Genomic DNA, 20,927 nt, shown 5'->3' with positions numbered 1-20,927 from the left:
TTCACAAATTAGTGTCAAGGATTGGAATTTTCCATGTTGTGATAAAAAAAACGGCTTATCTACTCTGTGGTCAAACACTAGCTACACTAAATGAGAGACTAACATCAGTGGCACACCAGGAGATCCAGTCCTGGTGGTGATGTCTCGAAAATAACTGAATCACCAGCATCATGGAACAAGAAATGGACTTTAAACTGGTATCCTACTGTAACTATTATAGTCATGTACTTTGCAGTCATGTCATGTACTGTGCTTTTAGTTGACAGGCTTTTGGGGAGATCATGGCTTGTTTTCAAATGTGTCGTTGTTGTTTTTATTCTAAATTTGTCTGTTATTTTGAGAGGAGTTGAAAAATAATTCCACTCTGAAACCTAAAACTCTCACAGGAGCAAAGAAACACAGGCAACTTTTCTGGGAAATGACTTGAAAGAGACTGACATGAAACAGCACAATTCAGACTGAAGGGTTACTTTAGTTCACTGCCATTAAAACAGTTCAACTAGTGGAGTGTGTGCGCATCATACAGGCACTCTATTTGCCTGATTGTTTAGGTCAGATTAAAGCCTGATAACATCAATTTGCCGCCTCAGATTTGCAGCATGTGTCAAGTGCACAACGCGATAAACAAATAGTGGACAGCAAGAAGGCTTTCGCTTTAATAACAACTACATTTGACAAACTCATTCCAGGGCTGCGCTACATGAATCACAGAAAATTCATCTATGAATCATGTTTTTTTTTACCCCCGTGATGAAAGACTTGCATATCCACCACGAGTCTGATGAACTAACACCGTGCTTAAATTGGATGAATCATCACAGCCTATTGTGAGGACGAAACAGCAGGTAGTACACCGTGAAACATATCAGCGGGAGCAAATTAATCGGAGGTATTGTAGTGCACAGTTAATAAACGGAAGAGACAACACTGCTGAATCGCTGAAGTGTGTGAGAAATAGCATAAAGTCAGATCAGTTTGATGATAACATTGTCAGGAGAAAGGCACAATAATTAGGTAACTGAAAGGAATACAAAGGAAGGAAAGGAAATAAGAAATTAAAGGTGGCAGTGGGAAATATGACTTCTGAATTCGTATTACGGGATTGTGAGTGGGCAGAGAACAGCACAGTTTCTGTCTTTTTCTGTAACGGAGCCAACAAGCTGATCCTGGGTCAGCTGGGGCCAGTTTACCACACAGGCGCCCAGTGGATATAAGCAAACAGGACAAGTCTAAGCATGAGCATGCTCCCTGCTCTGTCCCCACAATGTGACTGTGTGAACAGATTAAGGTCCAGATTTAAAAAAAAACTCTCATATTTGTCCCAGTCCAAAGCTCGCCCGAAATCGAGGTCAAGCGGCCTGAGCCACCAAACCAGCTGTTGTCATGAAGCAGTCCCTAAACTGCAGAGTCGCTTCAGCATCTTCACTGCTGATTAAATGGTACTCGGCTGAGAAAGGGAGCATGACTCTTCTCTTCACTGGGCGTCTCAGTGCTTGACTAATTGGCCTAGTTAATCCACATGCCTGCATCCAAGCCTGCGTTGAGCAATTAGTCAGCCTGTCGAGTGGATGGCACCTACCATTTGGTACTGTGCATGGGAGAAAAACAAAAAAGGAGCAGCTGTGGTGAAATGGCTTTTTGTCTTTTTTGCAAGATGGTTTCAATTAGCACCTGCTGCCTCCTGAGCCACTGATGCTTTCTTGTTGTTTTATCTCTGACTATTTTTGTGTGTGTGTGTGTGTGTGTGTGTGTTCAGTTTCAGCAACAACAATCTGACCTTTTCGGTCCTGCCACTGAGAGGGATGCAGTGTTTGTGAGGTCATTCAGAGGCGTTTTGTTTGCATATTCATGCATGTGCATGTCCGTAAAAAACTCTACGTACATATTGCTGTACTACTGAAATGGAAAATGTCCTTTTTTCCATTAGCGATAGTACCTGGTAGCTGGTGCGTTCTTTTAGTATCTGAGTAGCTGAGCCGACACTAAAATGTGACGTCAACAGGCTGCCGGAAACTGATCGGTCAGAGAGTGTCGTCACTGGATGAGTCACGAAGGCGACGTATGACAGAAGAATCAAACCGAACAATGACGAACTGAACTGTGGATCAGTTAAAAACAACTTCAGAGCAGATGGGGGGAGAATATATGGGTGTGCACAAGGCAATAGGCAGTTTTATAAAACCACTCTCAGAAGGACTGGGCCATAATTCAGTAACAATACTGTAAATATGGTTTCTTCAATATTGGTATACAATAACAAAGGTTTGATTTATATTGACATGTTTATGCACTGTTTAAACACACTTTGAGACATAACACACACAACCGGTGCTATTAAATCTTTAGACTTTGTGAAATGTCTCTATGTTTGATAAGGTTTGTTACATTTATTTTTCAAAAACCCAATCTTTAATCGATCTGACATTTTTATCATGATAACATTTTTGGCCATATTGCCCCCACCCCTTACTCTATGAATTCAAACCTCCACCATGAGTGTCCTCCCCTGTTGTGGAACTAATAAAAGACGATCTTATCTTATTTTGATATAATGTGGTGTAAAAACTTTTTGTTTTACAGCAGTGGCACGGAAATGACAATCCATACTTCCACAATGCACATGTTTTGACACAGTACGAACATTTTCGCCACAATCGCCACAATCGCCACATTTGACCACAATTTCCATAATGATATCAGCAGAATTTTTAAGAGGTCGAGGTCACCTGCTTAAAGGACCTGACCGGTGAACAAGGTGTCACCCAGAGTACAGCTTAATAAATGTACGCTTCAGTGATGGATGGTTTTAATTGTTTTTTTTTGTTGTTGTTGTTTTTTTCGGTGTTACAACAAAAAAAACCTCCCACCCAATAATCACACAAATTAGCCTTGAATAAACAAAGTGTGAACCGCAACCACAGACAGAAACAATGAATCCCTGTAGGTTTCAAGTGGTTTTGAGCCTCACACCCTTCTTTTCCTTTTCAACGGCTCTCGACAAAAGGGTGATTACACTAGTCCGCTGAATATGTATGCGGTTAACCTCACTTTCAGATATAATTAAGGCCACCCACTCACTCCTGTGTCTGCCACTGTGTTTTCTTGCCATCCCTCTGTGGCTCCACGTGAAGAGCAGCTCTTACAGATGGAGGCCTAATTTCTCACTCACCGGCTTCCACCGCCACACTGCTCCGGCGGGATCCGCTCCGTCCACGCTGCCGGCCGTGATCAAAGAGCTGTTGACACGGTCTGAACTGACTTGTCACGGCTACCGTGTCTGCCCGTCATTCAGTTTGCACCCGGCCTGCGAGGGTGACGCACAGACAACGTGCTGCTGTGCTATCTGCTAGATGAAAACGAACACAGCAGCCATTCACTATACATGACTGTGCGTGTGTTTCTGTGTGTGTACAGCGCGTGAGTGGGTGTGAGCCTGTCTTGCTGTCTGACTGTTGCCATGCGAGGTGTGGTTGATGGGGTTTGTTTACTTGTTTCCTGCTCTGCAGCGAGATACTGCGTGTACGCGTCGGTCCAGCAGCAGCTACAACATGTGTTACAGTTGCTAAATGCATAACACTAACATTACATTACTGAAACAAGTCGGTGATTAACTTTATACAGACAACAACTCTGGCGTCCACTTAACCATTTAATTCTACTACTAACCAAATGTCCCAATATTTGCTTCTTTTATGTGAATATTTTGCTTTATTTTAAATTTTAGGATGACATACTCTTGAGTCTTTTTAAGATGATTTATTAACTGAATCATTGAAAAAAGAATAAAATGTTATATTCGTATTATGTTCACCTTTTGTCATTCAAATGATGTTTATTGCTGAGTTACTTGATTTGTTTTAAACCACTGTCTTACAAATGAATCTCTTATTCTCATATATTTCCTTATACAAGGGTACAAAGCATCTGCACATGATTTAAACTGCATTTACTTGAATGAAAATAATACAATTTGTCATTGGTTTGTGAGTCAGTTGGTCACATGACTGAGAAGGTATTGCATGGTTTTAAACATTAAAATGTATGTACATTTTCAGAAGCAGTGTTATCCAAACATTTTCATATAACATATGAGGGATGGACATATTAATAATACATTGTTTGATTATTCCTATATCTTGCCAAGCCCTATAATATATTGAGAGCTGTTTGTCCTGTTGGTAGGGGAGAAATTCTATTTTGGCAATCTGTTATATTATAGATACGAGTTGACAAAAAGGGAAGTTGTATTAGAGCGACGCGTTCTCACACACAGAGAATGCATTATCTAAAAAACACTCTCCCTTATAATTTCATTAGTGCAGCCCTTGAGACAATAAACACAGATCAAACGGATAAAATTCCTTCCATGCTATCCTGCAGATGCCAAAGAAAACAGGCGAGCAAAGCGCTGACTGTCCCCTGTGGTGCCTGTTGCTATATTTGCCCTGGGCAAGGCATGGGAGGCTGGGAAAGATGAGGAGGGGACACAACGGTGACACCTCCAATTAGAGACTCGGATTTGACAGCCTTCATATCCTGTCCTCTTGTCCCTTTTGCCAGAAAAGAGCACGAGGTGAGAACACTGCGGATGGGGTTCATGTGAATGTGCATGGGCTCGCACAATTATGTAAAAAAACAGATGGAGACGTGTGTGTATTGCTGTGTTTAGAAGATATCTGACATCATACATGACCATCACATGCATTAGTCTTTGTGAGTGTGTGTGAATTCCCTTGAACGTCTGCCTAGTGCATTCATATCATCAGTGCACATTCCTACTTATTATCATCAGCTTGCAGTTTTCCAAGACATTAAGTCTTGTCTGTTGCTGCGTGACAGGGTTTTATGTTCAACCCTTCATCTTACTGCGTATACTACGCTTACTTAGATTCTACCTCACAATGATGGTTATTAAACCTTATAAATGTGTCATCTTTGAGTGAGAGACTGTAGAGACTCGTAAATAATCATACATTTCACTTATGCGCGCCTTTCAGGACACTCAAGGTCATCTTAAGCCGTGCTTCTACTACCCGTAGTACAGTACGGAACTGTACATATGTCTTTTGCGTTCCCATTTGGAATAGTACCAAAATAATTGGCCCCAACCATTCCATTTTTTGGTACCGTTCCCTTGGGGTACCAGAGTAATATGGTACGGTACGGTCAGGTGATTGGGAGACAGAAAACCGCAACTCCCGTGTGAGCTATTCTCATACAAAGCTTGACAATAACCAAAAAACAAGGTACTGGATGTCTTCCATTTTTGTCTGTTGTGCGTTTGATGACAAGTAAAGGTTCCGTTTTAAGTCGAAATGCAAGCCTGACCCAGGGATTTACTGTACCAAACTGTACCGTACTGTACCAAACTGAACTGTACTATCAGTTCAAAACACAGCTTTACATATATCACAATGGTAAAAACAAACAAAATTCGAAGAACAACCAGTAATAAAAATAAAATCAACTATACTTTGTTGCACAGGATAAGTAATTCTAAAAACGGATTATGTTATGGACAGTCAGTTGGTCTGAGCTCAAGCCGACGTACACACCTTTCCTGTTCCTTTAAAAACAACATGAATTATAGGATGGATACCACAACTAATCACAGTCCAACAGGATCAGTCAAATATCTAGAAAATAATCTTTGGGTTAAGATCTGATTCTCTTGGTAGGTGACAGGTAGCAAGCATGTGCCTATTAACTCTTAACTATGAATTACAATGGGCCAACTGATCAAAGGAAATGAAGTGATGAACTTGTTTTTCTACAAGTGCACATGCAGCAACACAGGCAACGGTCATTAATGTGCGTGACATTAAAAAAAACAATAAAAAAACACCTTTGGATGATCATTTTTACAGGGTGCCCACACGTGTAATTAGGGAAAAAGCAACAAATGGTGCCTATGGTAACAAAAACCACACAAGGGTAATTCAAACTCAGTGCTTCAGCTTACATTAAATGTGTCGCACTCGGATCAGGTTTGGACATAAAAAAAATAAGAGGATGCCAGCCTCAGTTACCACCTCTACTCACAGACTTTGTGCAAATTCTTGTTTTTATTTTGCTTTTATAGGTCAAAAATACTATGCAATATTTGAAGTTCTACACACAATCTTCACACTGTATTTATTGGAACCTTTCATTCAGGGACACATTTGCATATTTTAATTTGTTTACAGCATGGACTAAATATGTAGACAGATGGACGCTCAGGTAAACAGGGAGCGAGGTGTGAGTATGACTAAGAGCCTCTCTGCAGTCTCTTCCTGGGTGACCCTCAGACTACACAAACCACCAAGTGAAAACACTCACACACACACACACACACACGTCCTTACAGCACAACGTGAGCAGGAAGAAGGGAGTGCACGCTTCACAAAACTGGCACATGCATTTCCTAACCCTCCGCCTCTACAGTAAGTCTCCCTGACCCCCTGCATCTTTGTCCTTGCACAGAAATAGCAAAAATATTTCTCTGAGGTTAGGAAAGTCCCATGTGTCCATCTGGGCCACACATTTTCTGCTTTTCTTTTTAACACTATTTCATATCGTTTTTTTTCTGCACCTTTCTCATCACTCTTTTCATAGGAAAGGGCGACACCTTTATCTTTAAATGCTAAAAACGGAGGCAACTGGATTCAGTTCTTGACGACATTTTGCCTCTCATCCATAAGGATTCTTCACTTCTGATTCAAGTGTGGGAGTCCCCAGGTTTTCAAACCCGTGGTGGCACCTTGGGGTCAGTTGTTGAGGTCACATGAGTCAGAACTGAAGACGCCTTTTGGATGAGATTCGAAACGAGTCTTCTGGAGCCTGACAGAAGTCCAGTTGCCTCCGCATTACGACTACCGTGACCTGGATGACTTCAGAACCGTCACAGACACCTTTATCTTTAGTAATTGTAAGAATAAAAATTACAAATGTTGACCGTACATTTATGAATCAGTCATCAGTTGTTTTTTTACCTAACCCATGTGAACATTTACTGCTTTTCTTTAAAAAGTGATAAAATTCTCGCTTCTGACTTTATCAGCTCACAGAAAGATACCAAATTTGAGTGACTAAAAAAAAAAGAACTAAGTTTTTAAAAATGAGGTTTTGTCTTTGTTTTTTTCAAATATTCTCAGACACAAAATTTCTAACATATATAATGTATGGATGCGCCAAGCTAGTAATACGACTATTTAAATTCAAGTACATATACTTAATAATAGCATAACAGAAAAACTGTTGAAAACAAATGGGTTTTGCTTTATTTTGACTGTGAACAAAATACAACATTAGCTACTATCACCACTGGTTAAACATTTACACTCGGCTCCAAAAGTATTGGAAGAGTGAGGCCAATTCCTTTATTTTTGCTGTACACTTAAAACATTAGGATTTGACATCAACAGATGAATATAAGACAATAGATCAGCATTTTATGCTTTATTTAAATTGTCATATGTTAAACAACTTACAAGATAGCCTCATTTGTAATTGAACACCACACTTTAGATAAGCAAAATAGGCAGAGACTTGAACTAGAGGTAACTTAATATTGTTCAGCATCGAGTTAGTTCTTCAGACGTTTAATCAAATTACTGGTGTTGAAGGAGCCACTTTTCCCCTCCTCCTCCTCCTCCTCTTCCTCCTCTTGACTAGTCTAGGAGAGCACGGGTTGCAGTCTGCTCTACTTTAGTTGTCACTGCTTATCTTAAAGTATTTCCAAACTGCTGACATTGCAACACATCCACTTATTACCGAACACCTGCTCAGCTCACTGTGCAGCAGTGTCAGAGCATTTTTATAAATACAAATAAGAGTACATGAGGGCAGCATCAGACCCTATACCCGATACTGGTATCTGAAAATTGCTGTTTATACACTGACTGTTGCCTTATGTCAGCTGAGCTGTGCACAGCACCTCCCGCAACTCTCATGTGGACGATAGAAAGCGGTAGAAAATGGATGGATGGATGGATGGATGGATACTGACTACAACAGAAATTTGCTCAGCTTCAAAATGAATGTTGTTTCAAATGTACTATGGTTGTTGAATAGTAGTGCTGAAGAATACGCGTTAGGATTATACATTACTGTGAGCAATTTTCCTCCCTCAATTACCTTCTCCACGATGAACAATGCAGTTTGGTGCAAAGAAGAAAAAAGGAGAATGTGCAAAGTAAAGCTCGACCTTTTCTCTCCACAGCATCGTCCCCGAAGACGCTTCAGTCTCACAAAATAAGACACAAAGCCAGCGAGCGGCAAATCCCTCTGAGTGCATATTGTGCTCACCTTATGTGGGTCAAGAAGACTGATATCTCTGACTTAAACCAGCCCCGAAAATAGCTGTGGCTGTAATCACCACTGAATTCATTAAGTACAGCTGGAGTGCTGAGACACACAGAGGTGAGCACTTCAGCTCTAAATTCCCCTGACAACAGTCAGTTTCCATCACAAACAGACTAACCAAGTTTCACACACACAAATGCACACTTTGATAACCCATTCACCTTAAGTAACATTTACTGCATCATGTGTTGTCATGGCAACTGATGGTTTCACTAAGAGCTGATGCTTGAATGTAGGTGTTCTCTTTTCCGGAGCCACTTGTCCAGTTTGGGGGGTGATAGCCCCTAATGCTCCTATCACAGTTGCTTTTTCTCCCCACATCTTCTCCAGCTCTATGTCCATCACTGCCCTCTTTGGAGGCGATTGCTGTATGACAGCTCTAAAATGTCATAAAATGTGTAGCTGTTGTATGTACATTTCATTGCTAAAGGTGCACAAGAACACAATCAACTATACAACATTTCCATAACAGTGAATAAAACCAGCGTCTCAGGGAGTAGTGGGCGGGCACGGACACTGGGCTTATGCACAATGATTGGAGGAACTGGAGGAATAGGAGGTGGCAGAATTTCTGTATAAATAACTGGGCATCCCCAGTTTCAAAGACCATATATAAAATTGGTGCACTATTATGGATGAAGACGCTGCATATTGTACCATCTTACACCCAGTGTCTTTTGTATGAAACTCCTTCTACACGTTAGCCAGCGCTTGCATGATGTTAGCTTGCACACAGGCCAAATAATCAGAGATTAATTCAAAGGCATTTTATTGTTAGGAGACACCACACAAGAACGAAAATGCCATTTTGTAACTCACGTTAAACGTGTGTAAGAAAGTTATCAGCATGTATGCACTGTATATAAATATATATATATATATATATATATATATATATATATATATATATATATATATATATATATATATATATATATATATATATATATATATATGTATATATATATATATATGACAAAAAGCCAGCCTGGAGCCAGGCATTTATTACATCTTGTCAGGAAGCTCCTCTTTCTCTGCACCTTGTGCCATTTTTGGAAACTGCACACGGATTAAATCACAGTGCAGTGACTGCTTCTGTCACGCTCTACTGTTGTTTATGCACACAAATACACACAAATACAGTCATACAATTTTTTAAAAAAGAAACAGAATCAAATACTGCTTCCTAATACCTTCGCCTCGCTCTCTCCATCCTATGATTTGCCCCTCCCAACCCTCTCCAAGTGCTCCTTTGCCTCTGTTTGTTAAAAGAGAGATTATGAGGCAACAGCATGTGTCATCTTATTACACTGCATTGTGTCTCAGCAAAAACACACAGGCAGCTCCCTGACAATTAACTACCCACTCTGAGCTGAGTAATGCTGCCGAGCCTCCAAAAAGACCCCTTTTAATGTCAGCATATGACGTTGAGTTATGCAAGCAAAACATTTTGACATGATCTGCTAAGACACTCAGCCGGAATGAAAATATTGCACTTGCGGTGGCCACTGCCGCACTGAAAACTGGGGAAGACGCTCCTTCCTGTTTCTGTGCTCGTCGGTGCTGTTTGCTCAGGGATCACCGCGCTTTGTTCACATCTTGGTATTACATGGTGTTTTATAAGATGACAAACGTTTCACACACACTGCTAAAAAAAACAACGCATTGTCACGGCCATTAAGAGCCAATTCTGGAAGCTGAGAAGGTGACACGAATCACCATTTAAGGATTATTTGGAAACAATGGGTTGTTAGAGGGAAACGCTCGCCTGGGGTGTTCTAGTTGGCACGTCACAAACAGAGCAACAGCCAATCACTGTTACTATAGTAACCTCGACACACCATACTACCATACCATATCTGGCACAATTTTACAGTAGATTCTAAAGAGGAGTAAAGAGAGAACCAATTCTGTAGGTGACATTTACTGGAGAGCAGAAGGCAGAGCACAGGCCCCCATGGGAATATTTGAGAAACAGCAAGTTGCACAAGAACATTGTGGGGATTTATTCGTGTCGGTGAAGAGGTAGCAACCTGTAACATCACTGTTGTTGTATTTACCACTCAGTTGTAAGAATCTAATGGACCACATTAGAATATGCATGTCTATAACCAGTGTGTTTAAGTTTACCCCACCGATGTCAGTCCATTTTCATTCCACCACAGTCGTTTCAGAGCTGGACGAAGTTACTGATGAGTGAATGAAAACCAAACACTCCCGACCGCTGCTGCATTTCTTTAATGAATCAGTCAAAGCAAACAGGATATATTTGTCGTGTAAATCATCACCTGCCCTCTCCTATTCAATCCTGCCATCTTCCATTTACTTTTATCGTCACCCCCTCTTCAGAGTAAGTGGTTATAAATGAGAGCTCTTTGTCTAGCACCCAGACTGTGGCAATCCCCTTATGCTGACACATAACAAGGTCTTGTGTCACTCTGGCTTTAGGGGTGCTAACTGTCACACAGATCTAATGCCTTTCGGGCGCAGGCTGTTTAGGGTCTCCATGTGACAAGCGCACAAGTGCTGCCCCCAGTGCAGACAATGAATCATGACAGCGAATATGTCCTGACAATGTGTGACTTTGACAGCCTTTGAGGCAAAAACGAAGAAATAATGCAAACTGAAAAGAGACTCAGCGTGTTGATCTTTTCTTTACAGTGAATGTAGAGTTTTCATGTGAAAAGAACAAAAAGAACAGGTATTAATATCTGAACTTTGAGGATGAATTCCTAAAAGGAAACATCTAACTCTGTGTTTGCTTAATCATTATTATTTTTATTTTTTTTAATTGGCCCAACAAGCAGTGGCATGACCAACAGAAAAGGACAAAGTGGCTGCAACCGGAGTGGATGTGGACTGATAATGTAAAACACACATTAAATCTGCCCAGAAGAGCTGTTACCATGATAACAAAATGGAAATGGCCCACTTTTGTTGCCACAGTAGTCTTGAGTAAGGAGTGTGGAGAGAAAGATACAGAAAGAAGGAGAGTAAAGGAGGAGGAGTGTGACGGAGAGAACAGACAATTGTTTAACTATAAAGCAGACAAGCAGAAGCAGCATTGTATATATTGTGGATATATATATATATATATATATATATATATATATATATATATATATATATATTAGTGCTGTCAGTTAAACGCATTTTTAAAGGGGTAAACGCAAACCCATTTTAACGGCGTCAATTTTTTTTTCCGCGAGGTTAACGTTCCTTTTGGCCTAGCAAACTTTTAGTTTAGCTTAGTAGTTTTTTTCCACATGCTGTTGCAACAACTAGTAACGTTAGAAAAACTACAACATTACACCGGATCTTATTTTTTTATGTTGATATAAGCATTAAAATGAGAAAAAATAATGGGACAAAAAGAAATCAAGCGACATTTAGAATAGACACAAATGTGCGATTAATTGCGAGTTAACTATGACATTAATGCCATTAATCGCGAATAAATATTTTAATCATTTGACAGCACTAATATATATATATATAATGATCCCAGCCAGATTCCTCTCTGGTCTTATTTCAATTCAGTTGGATAAGGGATGAAAATTTAGTCATATTTTAGTGATTTCTTCATAATCACCAAGTCTATTTTAACGAATCCACATCAGACACTTCTTACACTCCAGCCAAGCGTGATAACTTCAAGAGAACAAAGTTTGGAATGAAACTGGAAGTTTTGCTGTGAGTTTTCTTTGATCTCAGTCAAGTTTGATGGAAATCATTTTTTAAATATTTCGAATGTTTGAAAACTCGCAGATGTTTTGCTTTTGCAGCATGTAACAGAAACGACATTACACAATTTATTTGTGGGGAGCAAGGTGAGACGTCTCAGTTAGTGATTGTTATGCCTAGCATAAAATGTAGTGTCATTTAGTTATGAATTATCATTATAGTTATAATAAATGAAGGTATGGAAGTAAGTAAATTATCTTTACTGTGACTTTGATAAAGCCACAGTATGAATCAGTATTCATATAAAAATGTAAAATCCGCTACAATCCAAAAGTGCTATACATCGCAGGCTTCACAGACTGTAAAAATATGAATAACAATCAGCGAAACCATTTCTTTCTTTTTCGTATATTTCTTCTCTTCGTGAAAACAATATTCGTTCCACAGTTGGAGTCGTTGAAATGACTCAGCACAAATGTATTAACAGCTTCATATATGATCATTTAATAATAATAATTTTGGCCACAAATGAGCAGTCAAGCACAGCAGAACAACACCCCCAGTCTTCAGGGGAAGATGAAAAATTCACACTGAAGCAACAAAGCTTTGATGTATTTTAAAGCAACTGAGCAAGATTTAATGAATGAACATATCCTTCTTTATAGTCAAAGCAGAGACGAGCAGGAGGACCCTTCAGATCTCAGCAACTTCACTTCACAAGAGCAGCCTGCCATTGTGTAAGATGTTTATTGTTTAGAGCCTCCTCCATGAGAAGTAGCTCAGCTGTCACTCTCATATTCCAACACCCCCTCACTTCTGCTCCTTGATTGGTAAATGAGATCCACTGCTCCGGTCTAACAGTGGAAGGTGAGTGGCTCAGCTTCTCTCCTGCCATTAGCGCTCAGTGCAGGCCGTGTTGGAGGCATGTGTCAGCCCTCATCACGCTAACTGACACATACATGACGACACCCACATGGGTAATAAATGTCCGAGGGGGGGTTGGCGAAGCAGCCTACACCGCTCTCGTCGTGATAAACACCTCATCGGTATCACTTGATGAGCAGCAAACATTGACTGAGTTGTATACGAGAGAAGGCAAATTGTCTGCATTCTATATTCAAATGTATTCCAATGTACGACCAACTGGGCCACTTACAGTTTTAGAGATGCAAACAACATGGAAATAATACACAGTAATACCGTCCTGCAAACACCCAGGCTGACTTTGGGATCACTACTCTATCACAGGGACCAACATAAGCTGTTTCCATATATGGGTAATATCTGGAAATCTAGGTAGAGACATTCTCCAGATTTTGCCATTCACATAATGATGAGTGTAGGGTTAGAAAAGTATTGTTTTCTGTCAAGGAGAACAGAATTATTATAAATTGTTAAACATGAAATCCACTTAAATGTCAACGTTAGTGTATTTTACTCTGAAAGTCCAGATCAAATACCTCTGTGGCAGCTTTATAGCAAGTTTTAACACTTGGACTGTTTAGTAATCCATTACTGTTCTTTTCAGCAGTAGTCATGTCTTAAACAAAACACTACCTGCCCAGTGTCAAACAGCGAAACATCTGTTATGAAATGATTGCTCTGTATCTGCTGGATGAATAAAAGTATCAAGTCAATGGGATCAAAAGTTACAAACTAACATTCGCACACCAGACTATCTGAGACAGGACCACTCACATATAAAACATAGCCACGGTTTATAATTGAGTAGACATAATATCCATAACACCCTTCTCTCTTTCATCTGCTCCGAGTCGTCACACTGTTTGCTTTATCTCTGCCAAAACTCTGAAGCGAGAAGCCAGACTGTATGAAAGGCCACGTTGACTTCATCGTCTTTCTCAGCCTAACAAACATCCATCCACGTAACTGCAAACCCTCCTGTGTATATTTAGTCCTTTATGTTCACCTTTGCACCTTCTCACCTCCTCTCCACCCTCGCTCGATTGCTACATCCTCTTCCTTTTCTACTTGCACCTGCCTCCCTAACCTCAAACACAGTGCTTCCCTTGCCTGTGATGGGTTCTCAACTCTCCAGAGGACACAGCCATTGCCAGAGATGCTCAGCATCAAAGGCTGGGGAGGAAGATGAGACGAGGAGGACAAGCAGAGCATCCAAACACAGTTTCACACTATGACATTTGGGCAGTAACAAAGTGGGAGGCACCGAAGATAGACAATGACAATGAAGTCACATGATTATTCTTGGACACGTTTTGTACATACAGTGTACTGTGTAATCATTTGTGCAACCTAAATAATGAATTGGGTGTAATGAATAACTTTCACTGCCAGAGGGGGGAGACAAAGGTATACACTGCAGGTTTAATTCAATTATTAATCTGTACTTATGTTTTATGCATCCTACAGCCCTTAAAAGGCAGAAGCAGACATCAGGTTTACAAATTAAAAAGGTAAAGAAAACCAGTCACCACCCTGAGAACTACAGTTCTCCACCGCAGACGGAGACACTTTAATTAAGACAGTTCCTCTGTCAAGAAACTATTCTGGGTGACACTCCACCACTCATTATATAGTGGAGGTGCATGGGTGAAGAGGGGGGAAAGAAACACCTAAGAAACTATGTGTTAAAATCAAACCTGCGTGAAAACTGATAAAAATTAATGATGACACTGGGATCACTAAAAACTATCAATAACATATGGAGATGGCAGGTCAGTTCAACATCTTATTGTGGAATGGGAGGAGAGGATATTTTCGATTATTCTGTGCTGTTGTTCAGTGTGGACTGTTGATTGATTGAATGAATGAAAAAGTATGCACTATAATACAACTTCATCAACTGTTACTTAGGACACCAACTCATACCAGTAGGATTGGCTGTGGTTTTACATGTGGCTGCTGATGTCCTTATAAGACATCACCTTAGTAGTTTTACCAGCATTTCATAGCCCAGCCACTTCTACAGTACTGCATGGTCTTCTGTAGGTTTACTATCAACAAAGTGAAATCAACAGATACTACAGGGATGCTTTCAGGTGGTTTTCCTTGTTCTTACAGCACATCGCATCTACAGTACAGCCCCGTCTTGTTTCCAGGAAGATTCCACTTCCATTAAAGCATTTTGCTTGGATCAAACCCTGACAGCGCACATAATACCTGTTTTTCTAGAAGCAATGTTTTCTTTTTAAGTTGTTCTTAATGCCTGCTGACTACTAACCAGAAATGCCAAACAGTAAGTCTGGCGGAAAAATTATTTTAGACGTCTACTTACTTGTTTCTGCTGGAAATAAGGGCTATATGACTATAAGATATTTATTTCTCTCCACGAACAGCTGAGTCCACAGATGTTCATTTTTTATTTAGCCATCTATGGGGATCTGGAACCAGAAATATCTCCACATATTGCTTTCAAAAGCTTTAGTGCTCTGCTGGACAACTTAGAACTACTTCACACAGTCTCGAGTGCTTGTAGGCTGTATATTTTGAACAGGTTTTTAAGTTTCGAGTTTGAACTTACCCACCCCAGTTCTAATGCTATGACTGTGAAGAGGCATAATTATATGACTTCTGCTCTTTAACTTAACAAATGAAGAAAGATACGTTTTCATTCACATTTAAAATATGCCTCGATTTCAATTAATATGCATTAAAGCTACAGCTTCTCTGCTCCGTCTCTTTTTATACCATATGATCCCAATAGTGTCAGTAAATACAGTAAAAAAAAGAAAAAAGAACAACATCCAATCCATGAAGAAACTAGAGTCGATATTATTGATACTAGAGTTTATATACACATGTTAGGCAATTTTCAGACTAGTGCATATTTGAACATCCGTAATATTGTGCATGACCAATGGTTTTTGGAATGTTCTAGATTCACAATGTTTTATGTTTACAGTTGGGCGGTGCCACCCTGTCTCAGCTTTGGGATAAGCTGGACCTTGAACGTCTCCACTGATCCAAACATAACTTATGCTGACGTAGACTGTTATCTGTTCTTGCCAGTGGTATAAACTCAAATTCCACTGCTATTATACTCCAAGGTCCTTGATATGTCTGTCTGTCTGTCTGTACCAGGAATCTTGTCTGTATACAGATCTGTAATAAAATCATATATTCAAGTAAAAACAACCAGGGCTCATCAAGTTATTAATGTTCTTAATGTGCCACTGTGAATCACAAGAGAATTCCTGCCATGTCCTGCAAATTATAACATCTAGAGCTTATTCCCCCTCTACATGGCTCTCATTCCTTGTGCACACTCTGCAACAACAATGCTGTCTACACCCAAGAGCACACATCAGCCTACATTCATGAGAAACCGTGCTGCGGCCCACGCAGTGTATGTGTACACATATGACATAAAGAAAAACTGTGTGTATGTGTGTAGCACATTCAGGAAATATGGAAAACACAACAACAATTTTAGGAGTACCCCTACGCTTGAACAATAACACAACCCTAATTAATCAGCTGGTAAGAGTGTGTCTACTATTTCTAGTCTAGGTTTATTTATCTTAAGACATGCTTTTCATACATACACGTTATGTTATGAGTTAAACTCACTGACAGCTTACTGATATACAAGAGCGACTTTCAGTCACATCATTCCTATCCATGTGCCAATGATCACAGATATGATGAAACAGCTGGTGGTGCATGTTGGGCATACGTAGAGGCACAGTGTTTCGAGGAGAGTGTCGAGTAAAGCCACAGATCCTCTCACTGAAGCATCACTCATGAAACATGACACTGAAACAGAATGACACTCGTTGGCTTGAGAGGACATAGATGCTCTTAATATCTGTGCTACAAACAAACCCAAACAGGTGAGTTGGAACAAGATGCTTTTAAAAATAGATGTGTGTGATGGGTCTATTGTCTGATGCAGACGTAAAAGATGTTTCCTTTCCTCTCATTACTTCTACTGAAGAGGTTACGCTTTAGTGCAAACAGCCTTGTTTGTATGTTTGGCTGTTTGCCTGACTGTTAGCAGGATAGCTTAAAAAAAACAAAACTACTGAGCCTAGTTCCATGGAATTCACTGGAGGCTTGGGGCATGACTAAAGAAAGAAATAACCATTCAATTTTTGGAGTGGATTTGGTTAATTAGATGAATACTGATGAATTATTTCATAATGAACAACAGGCATACAGTATGCAGAGAGCTAATATCTATGAACAGGTCAAATTGTGGTGTGGATTAAATGAATAAAAATAAACATTTCTTCAATGTCAGATCAGAAAGTGACGCAGCCCCTCCCACACCTGACCAAATATGTATTGAATTCATTCAAACATGTTTTGATGGTGGGAGGAAACCGGAGACGCGCTAACACAACACTGAGGACTCCACCGAGCACTTTCTTGCTGTGAGGCAACAGTGATAACCACTGTGTCACCTGTCCTCAACCTTTCATTTCCCACTTCACCTGACACAGTACAAGATGTTGAAAGTGTAATGGGGTGTTGATTTCAGACCATGCATATGACACCCTGACTCTACCCAGTAAGCAACAATAGTTGGTGTACGTGCTTTTCAAACAGACAAAGAAATAACATATCAGCATAAACGCTTTGTTAAGAACGGCCCAAACAGTGGGTGGTGACGTTCAGCTTCCACACCTGTTAGCAATACGTCCACTGATTGCTTCATGAGCAGCTGCTGCTAACGATCTTCACATATAAAGACCTGGACTTCCCATATGAAGGACACAGAGGGATAAAACAAGACCAGAGGTGGTGCTCAGGTCCAGTTAGTTCCTGTGCTCTGCTTGTTTCACACCATCGTGCCTGAGGAGTGCAGGTGCCGCTGCTCTGCAAACAGCCATGGCTCTTGGATGCCTTTTATGGTTTGTTTTATTAATTAGTTTCTTGGCTTTTTTGTTTTGAAGTACCTCTAAAATGGGGAATGTAATTGGATATTTTTCTGGTCTCTCTTGCAGGGTTTCATGGATTTGTTGTTTGCTGTTTGACGGCACTGGCGCTGGTTTACACACTAAAAAAGGTAATTACTTTCTCAATTGCTACAGACATTAGTCCTAAAATACCATCTACATTATCTTATGTTTAACTTTTACAGGGTATCGATATCCTTACAACACTGACACTCGTAACCTCGGCAATGATGGGCAGGATGAAGAGGTGAGTTCTCTATCATTCGATGACTGGCAAGGTTCAAATACACAACCAGGGGCTTATCCAAGCAAAACCAAGCATTCACCTGCACAGCAGCCAGCCGTGGTCCCGACTCGACGTACAATGCTTAATGCTCCTAAAGTAGAGGGACTTGTTAATGGTCAGCCAAGAGACTGGGGTTTGGAAAACCTTAACAAGCCACTCACCTTTCCTTTAAAACCCAAATATCAGCAGCAGCCAGACCCTGTCCAACCTCAGTCATTTAATGTTGCTGCTCCTTCAAATGACATGAATGCCTCCCCAAGTGGCGGTGGTGCAGCTCAAAATGAACCATATGCTGAGCCTGACCCTTATCAGGCTGTAAAGCCTCCAGGTTTTCACTGGCAGCCGGAACCAGTACCCAGTGGTCCTGCTGAGGCTAGTTCACCAAGACAAGACTCCAACACTGGTACATCTGAAGGTGAAATTCCCAATCTGATCTATGAGGAACTCTTTGACTATCCCTCTGAAAATGCAGCACAATCTCAAAGTTCTAGCAGCACTTCTGAAACTGCAGGAGGGAACGACCAATCTCGTTATGTGAGTCCAGGGTCTTCAACGGATTATTCCTCAGAGCCTGTGGTCCCAAGTCACCCCAATCTCCCTTCACCTGGAAAGGGAAGCTCAAACTCTGGAAGAAAGAACCTCAACTCTGGGCAAGTGGGTTACCAACCACAAAAAGGGAGACGTCCACAACAACCTGCCAAGAAAGTGGTTTCCCAAAGAGTGAGTGAGCCAATCCTTCCACCTCCTCCGCCACCACCTCCTCCAAGGTACATCATCCAGTACAGAGATGGCTACCAGAGATACAGGCAACTCCTCAGCAAGTTAAAATACTCTACTGAATTTGACCCCATCATGCCTGTAGGGGCTGCTCCTTGAGGTATGTTCATACTTCAAGCTTAAGCCTTAATGCTCAAATGTGTCAAAGAAGCTGTCCTGTGACTAATCTCTAACTTTATTGCTTGCAGAATGATTGCAACCCATGGAATAAACTTTATTTTTTTTTACATTTGAACAATTTGCAGTGTGCTTCATGGTAAATGTGCAAACCCCACAGTACTTTTTCACTGAATCACTTAGAACCTGATTGTCCTTTAACATTCAGTATAGAACTGAATGAAAGATTGTGGCGCACACTTTCACTGAGCTGGCTACACTGATGCCTGTGTGGTGACAAAATCTATGACCTATCATATCACAGGGACTTTAACATGCACAAATACACACAAGCAGGTCATGTTTACCTTGGCATTGGAATCCTTGTTTTCCAAATCCCCTGCAACAAACAAGGCATTAATGTCAAGGTTTATTCTTTGATACAGCTGATGTTAACCTTTGGGCAACTAGAGTAATCAAACATGGTCAGTGAAAAACATTGATAAGCTGATAGAGCAGAAGCAACTTGGTCTTAAACATAAAAGATTAGTGTAAATAAACTGTCTGAAAGGGCATAAGATGAGGGAACTTTTCTAGTCGATCCGTTTTGCTTTTCTGATCAAAGCTTCAGTTTACAATCTAAACGGCACAAACTATCAAAGGAAAAAAACTAAAATCACTACAAAATGTTACTAATCTCTATAAAAATGGTTAAAGAGCTTTGAACTTCATGTTAAGTTCATGGTTTCACTCTTGTCATCCACTGTCCAAACACAGAGCGTGTATGACTGGGCACTCACCATATGAAGTCTGTGCAGTGGCTGCAGAACGTCGGCTGCTTGAAAAACCTCGCAGTAAATTTGTGGTTTTTCACTTCGTGCACATTTTTCTGCCGCAAAGCACCTTTGCGGGCGAAGCGGTTCCCAACCCCAGCAGAGTCGTTGTAATGTAAAAGGTGGTCAGCCATGATGGGTGCAAAAACAAACCGCAAAAACAAACCGCAAAAAACCCCACAAACTTCTCTTCACTGGCAAGTGACGCTGTGGGTGAGTGTTGTGAACGACCGCACACCACCTCTCTGCCCGCACCACAGCTGAGCGCTTCTTTTTCATTCTCTGTGACGTCGCAGATGCGCGCCTTTACGTGCTGTGGGAATTTTTCGTTTTCAAGAATTCACATTATGGGCTCAAATGGTGGTACTTGGAAGAAAGTCAGAAATACTGTTCTATTTAAACCCTGGTATGCGATTGGGGAGGAGCTGAGGAATTTTGTGCTTAGAAAATGAAACGTGACAAAAAACATAATCCATTAAATGAGTCACTTAACTGTCTTTCACTCCGTCTTAATCTATATTTTATTGTTGGCAATAATGTTCCTGTTTTCTCAGGTGGTACTTGGTGTAAAAAGTTCGAGAACCACTGGGCTACACAACACGTGGCATGGCAGTGAAGCACTTTTCATACTCAACGATAGGTTCAATGTGTTTTACAGAGAATAAAAAAACATCCCAGAAATGTCATCTTTAAAGGGCATAAAGAAAGTAAACGAGTAAGGATGAAATACTCAAAATATAATGTAAATTGATAAGAATATTTTTTTATTTGTTTATTTCGGTCATGTCAGTTAGATCAATCATCATCACACATCATCTTAGTGTAGTTCACACAATAACATAACCGAAAGGGAAAGCGGGAGAAGCAAAAGCTTATCTAGTCCTGCCCACATAAGATGTTTAAAGACACAACATAAATTGAAAATGCAAGAACAAATTTATAATTGAGAGCTTGGAGATCAAATACAGACAAAGTTGGTTTAACAATTTCATAATTTAATACAACTTTACTGCAGTTGATAGA

General features: G+C 40.4%; 2 protein-coding genes across 3 annotated transcripts in view; one reads left to right on the top strand and one right to left on the bottom strand.

Moving 5' to 3' along the window:
- prkcab (protein kinase C, alpha, b) overlaps window positions 1-20,146 on the bottom strand; it is an 84,855-nt gene extending 64,709 nt beyond the window's left edge. For both annotated transcript variants that reach the window (XM_044051346.1, XM_044051347.1), the window contains exons 1-2: window positions 19,872-20,146; window positions 19,440-19,471 (exon numbers count right to left, since the gene is read on the bottom strand). In XM_044051346.1, coding sequence (XP_043907281.1) covers window positions 19,440-19,471; window positions 19,872-20,038 — 199 coding nt within the window. In that variant the 5' untranslated portion in view covers window positions 20,039-20,146. The remainder of the gene's footprint in view (window positions 1-19,439; window positions 19,472-19,871) is intronic.
- On the top strand, window positions 17,722-19,210 carry LOC122785515 (formin-like protein 20). Its single transcript, XM_044051348.1, has 4 exons — window positions 17,722-17,867; window positions 17,961-18,022; window positions 18,098-19,075; window positions 19,164-19,210. Exons 1-3 carry the CDS (start codon window positions 17,845-17,847, stop codon window positions 19,072-19,074), a joined length of 1,062 nt encoding a protein of 353 aa, XP_043907283.1. The 5' UTR covers window positions 17,722-17,844; the 3' UTR covers window position 19,075; window positions 19,164-19,210.
- Window positions 20,147-20,927: the final 781 nt, after the last annotated feature.

The sequence above is a fragment of the Solea senegalensis genome, linkage group LG19 (genome assembly GCF_019176455.1).
Source record: "Solea senegalensis isolate Sse05_10M linkage group LG19, IFAPA_SoseM_1, whole genome shotgun sequence".
Taxonomy (NCBI): Eukaryota; Metazoa; Chordata; class Actinopteri; order Pleuronectiformes; family Soleidae; genus Solea; species Solea senegalensis.
This window is presented reverse-complemented; position numbering and strand designations above follow the sequence as displayed.

What these genes read in the sequence shown, in the direction of transcription:
- LOC122785515 (XM_044051348.1), top strand. Translation starts at nt 17,845, where the DNA reads ATGGCTCTTGGATGCCTTTTATG. An exon ending in GCTCTTGGATGCCTTTTATG is followed by an intron (nt 17,868 to 17,960) that starts GTTTGTTTTATT and finishes TCTCTCTTGCAG; the next exon opens with GGTTTCATGGATTTGTTGTT. An exon ending in TGGTTTACACACTAAAAAAG is followed by an intron (nt 18,023 to 18,097) that starts GTAATTACTTTC and finishes TAACTTTTACAG; the next exon opens with GGTATCGATATCCTTACAAC.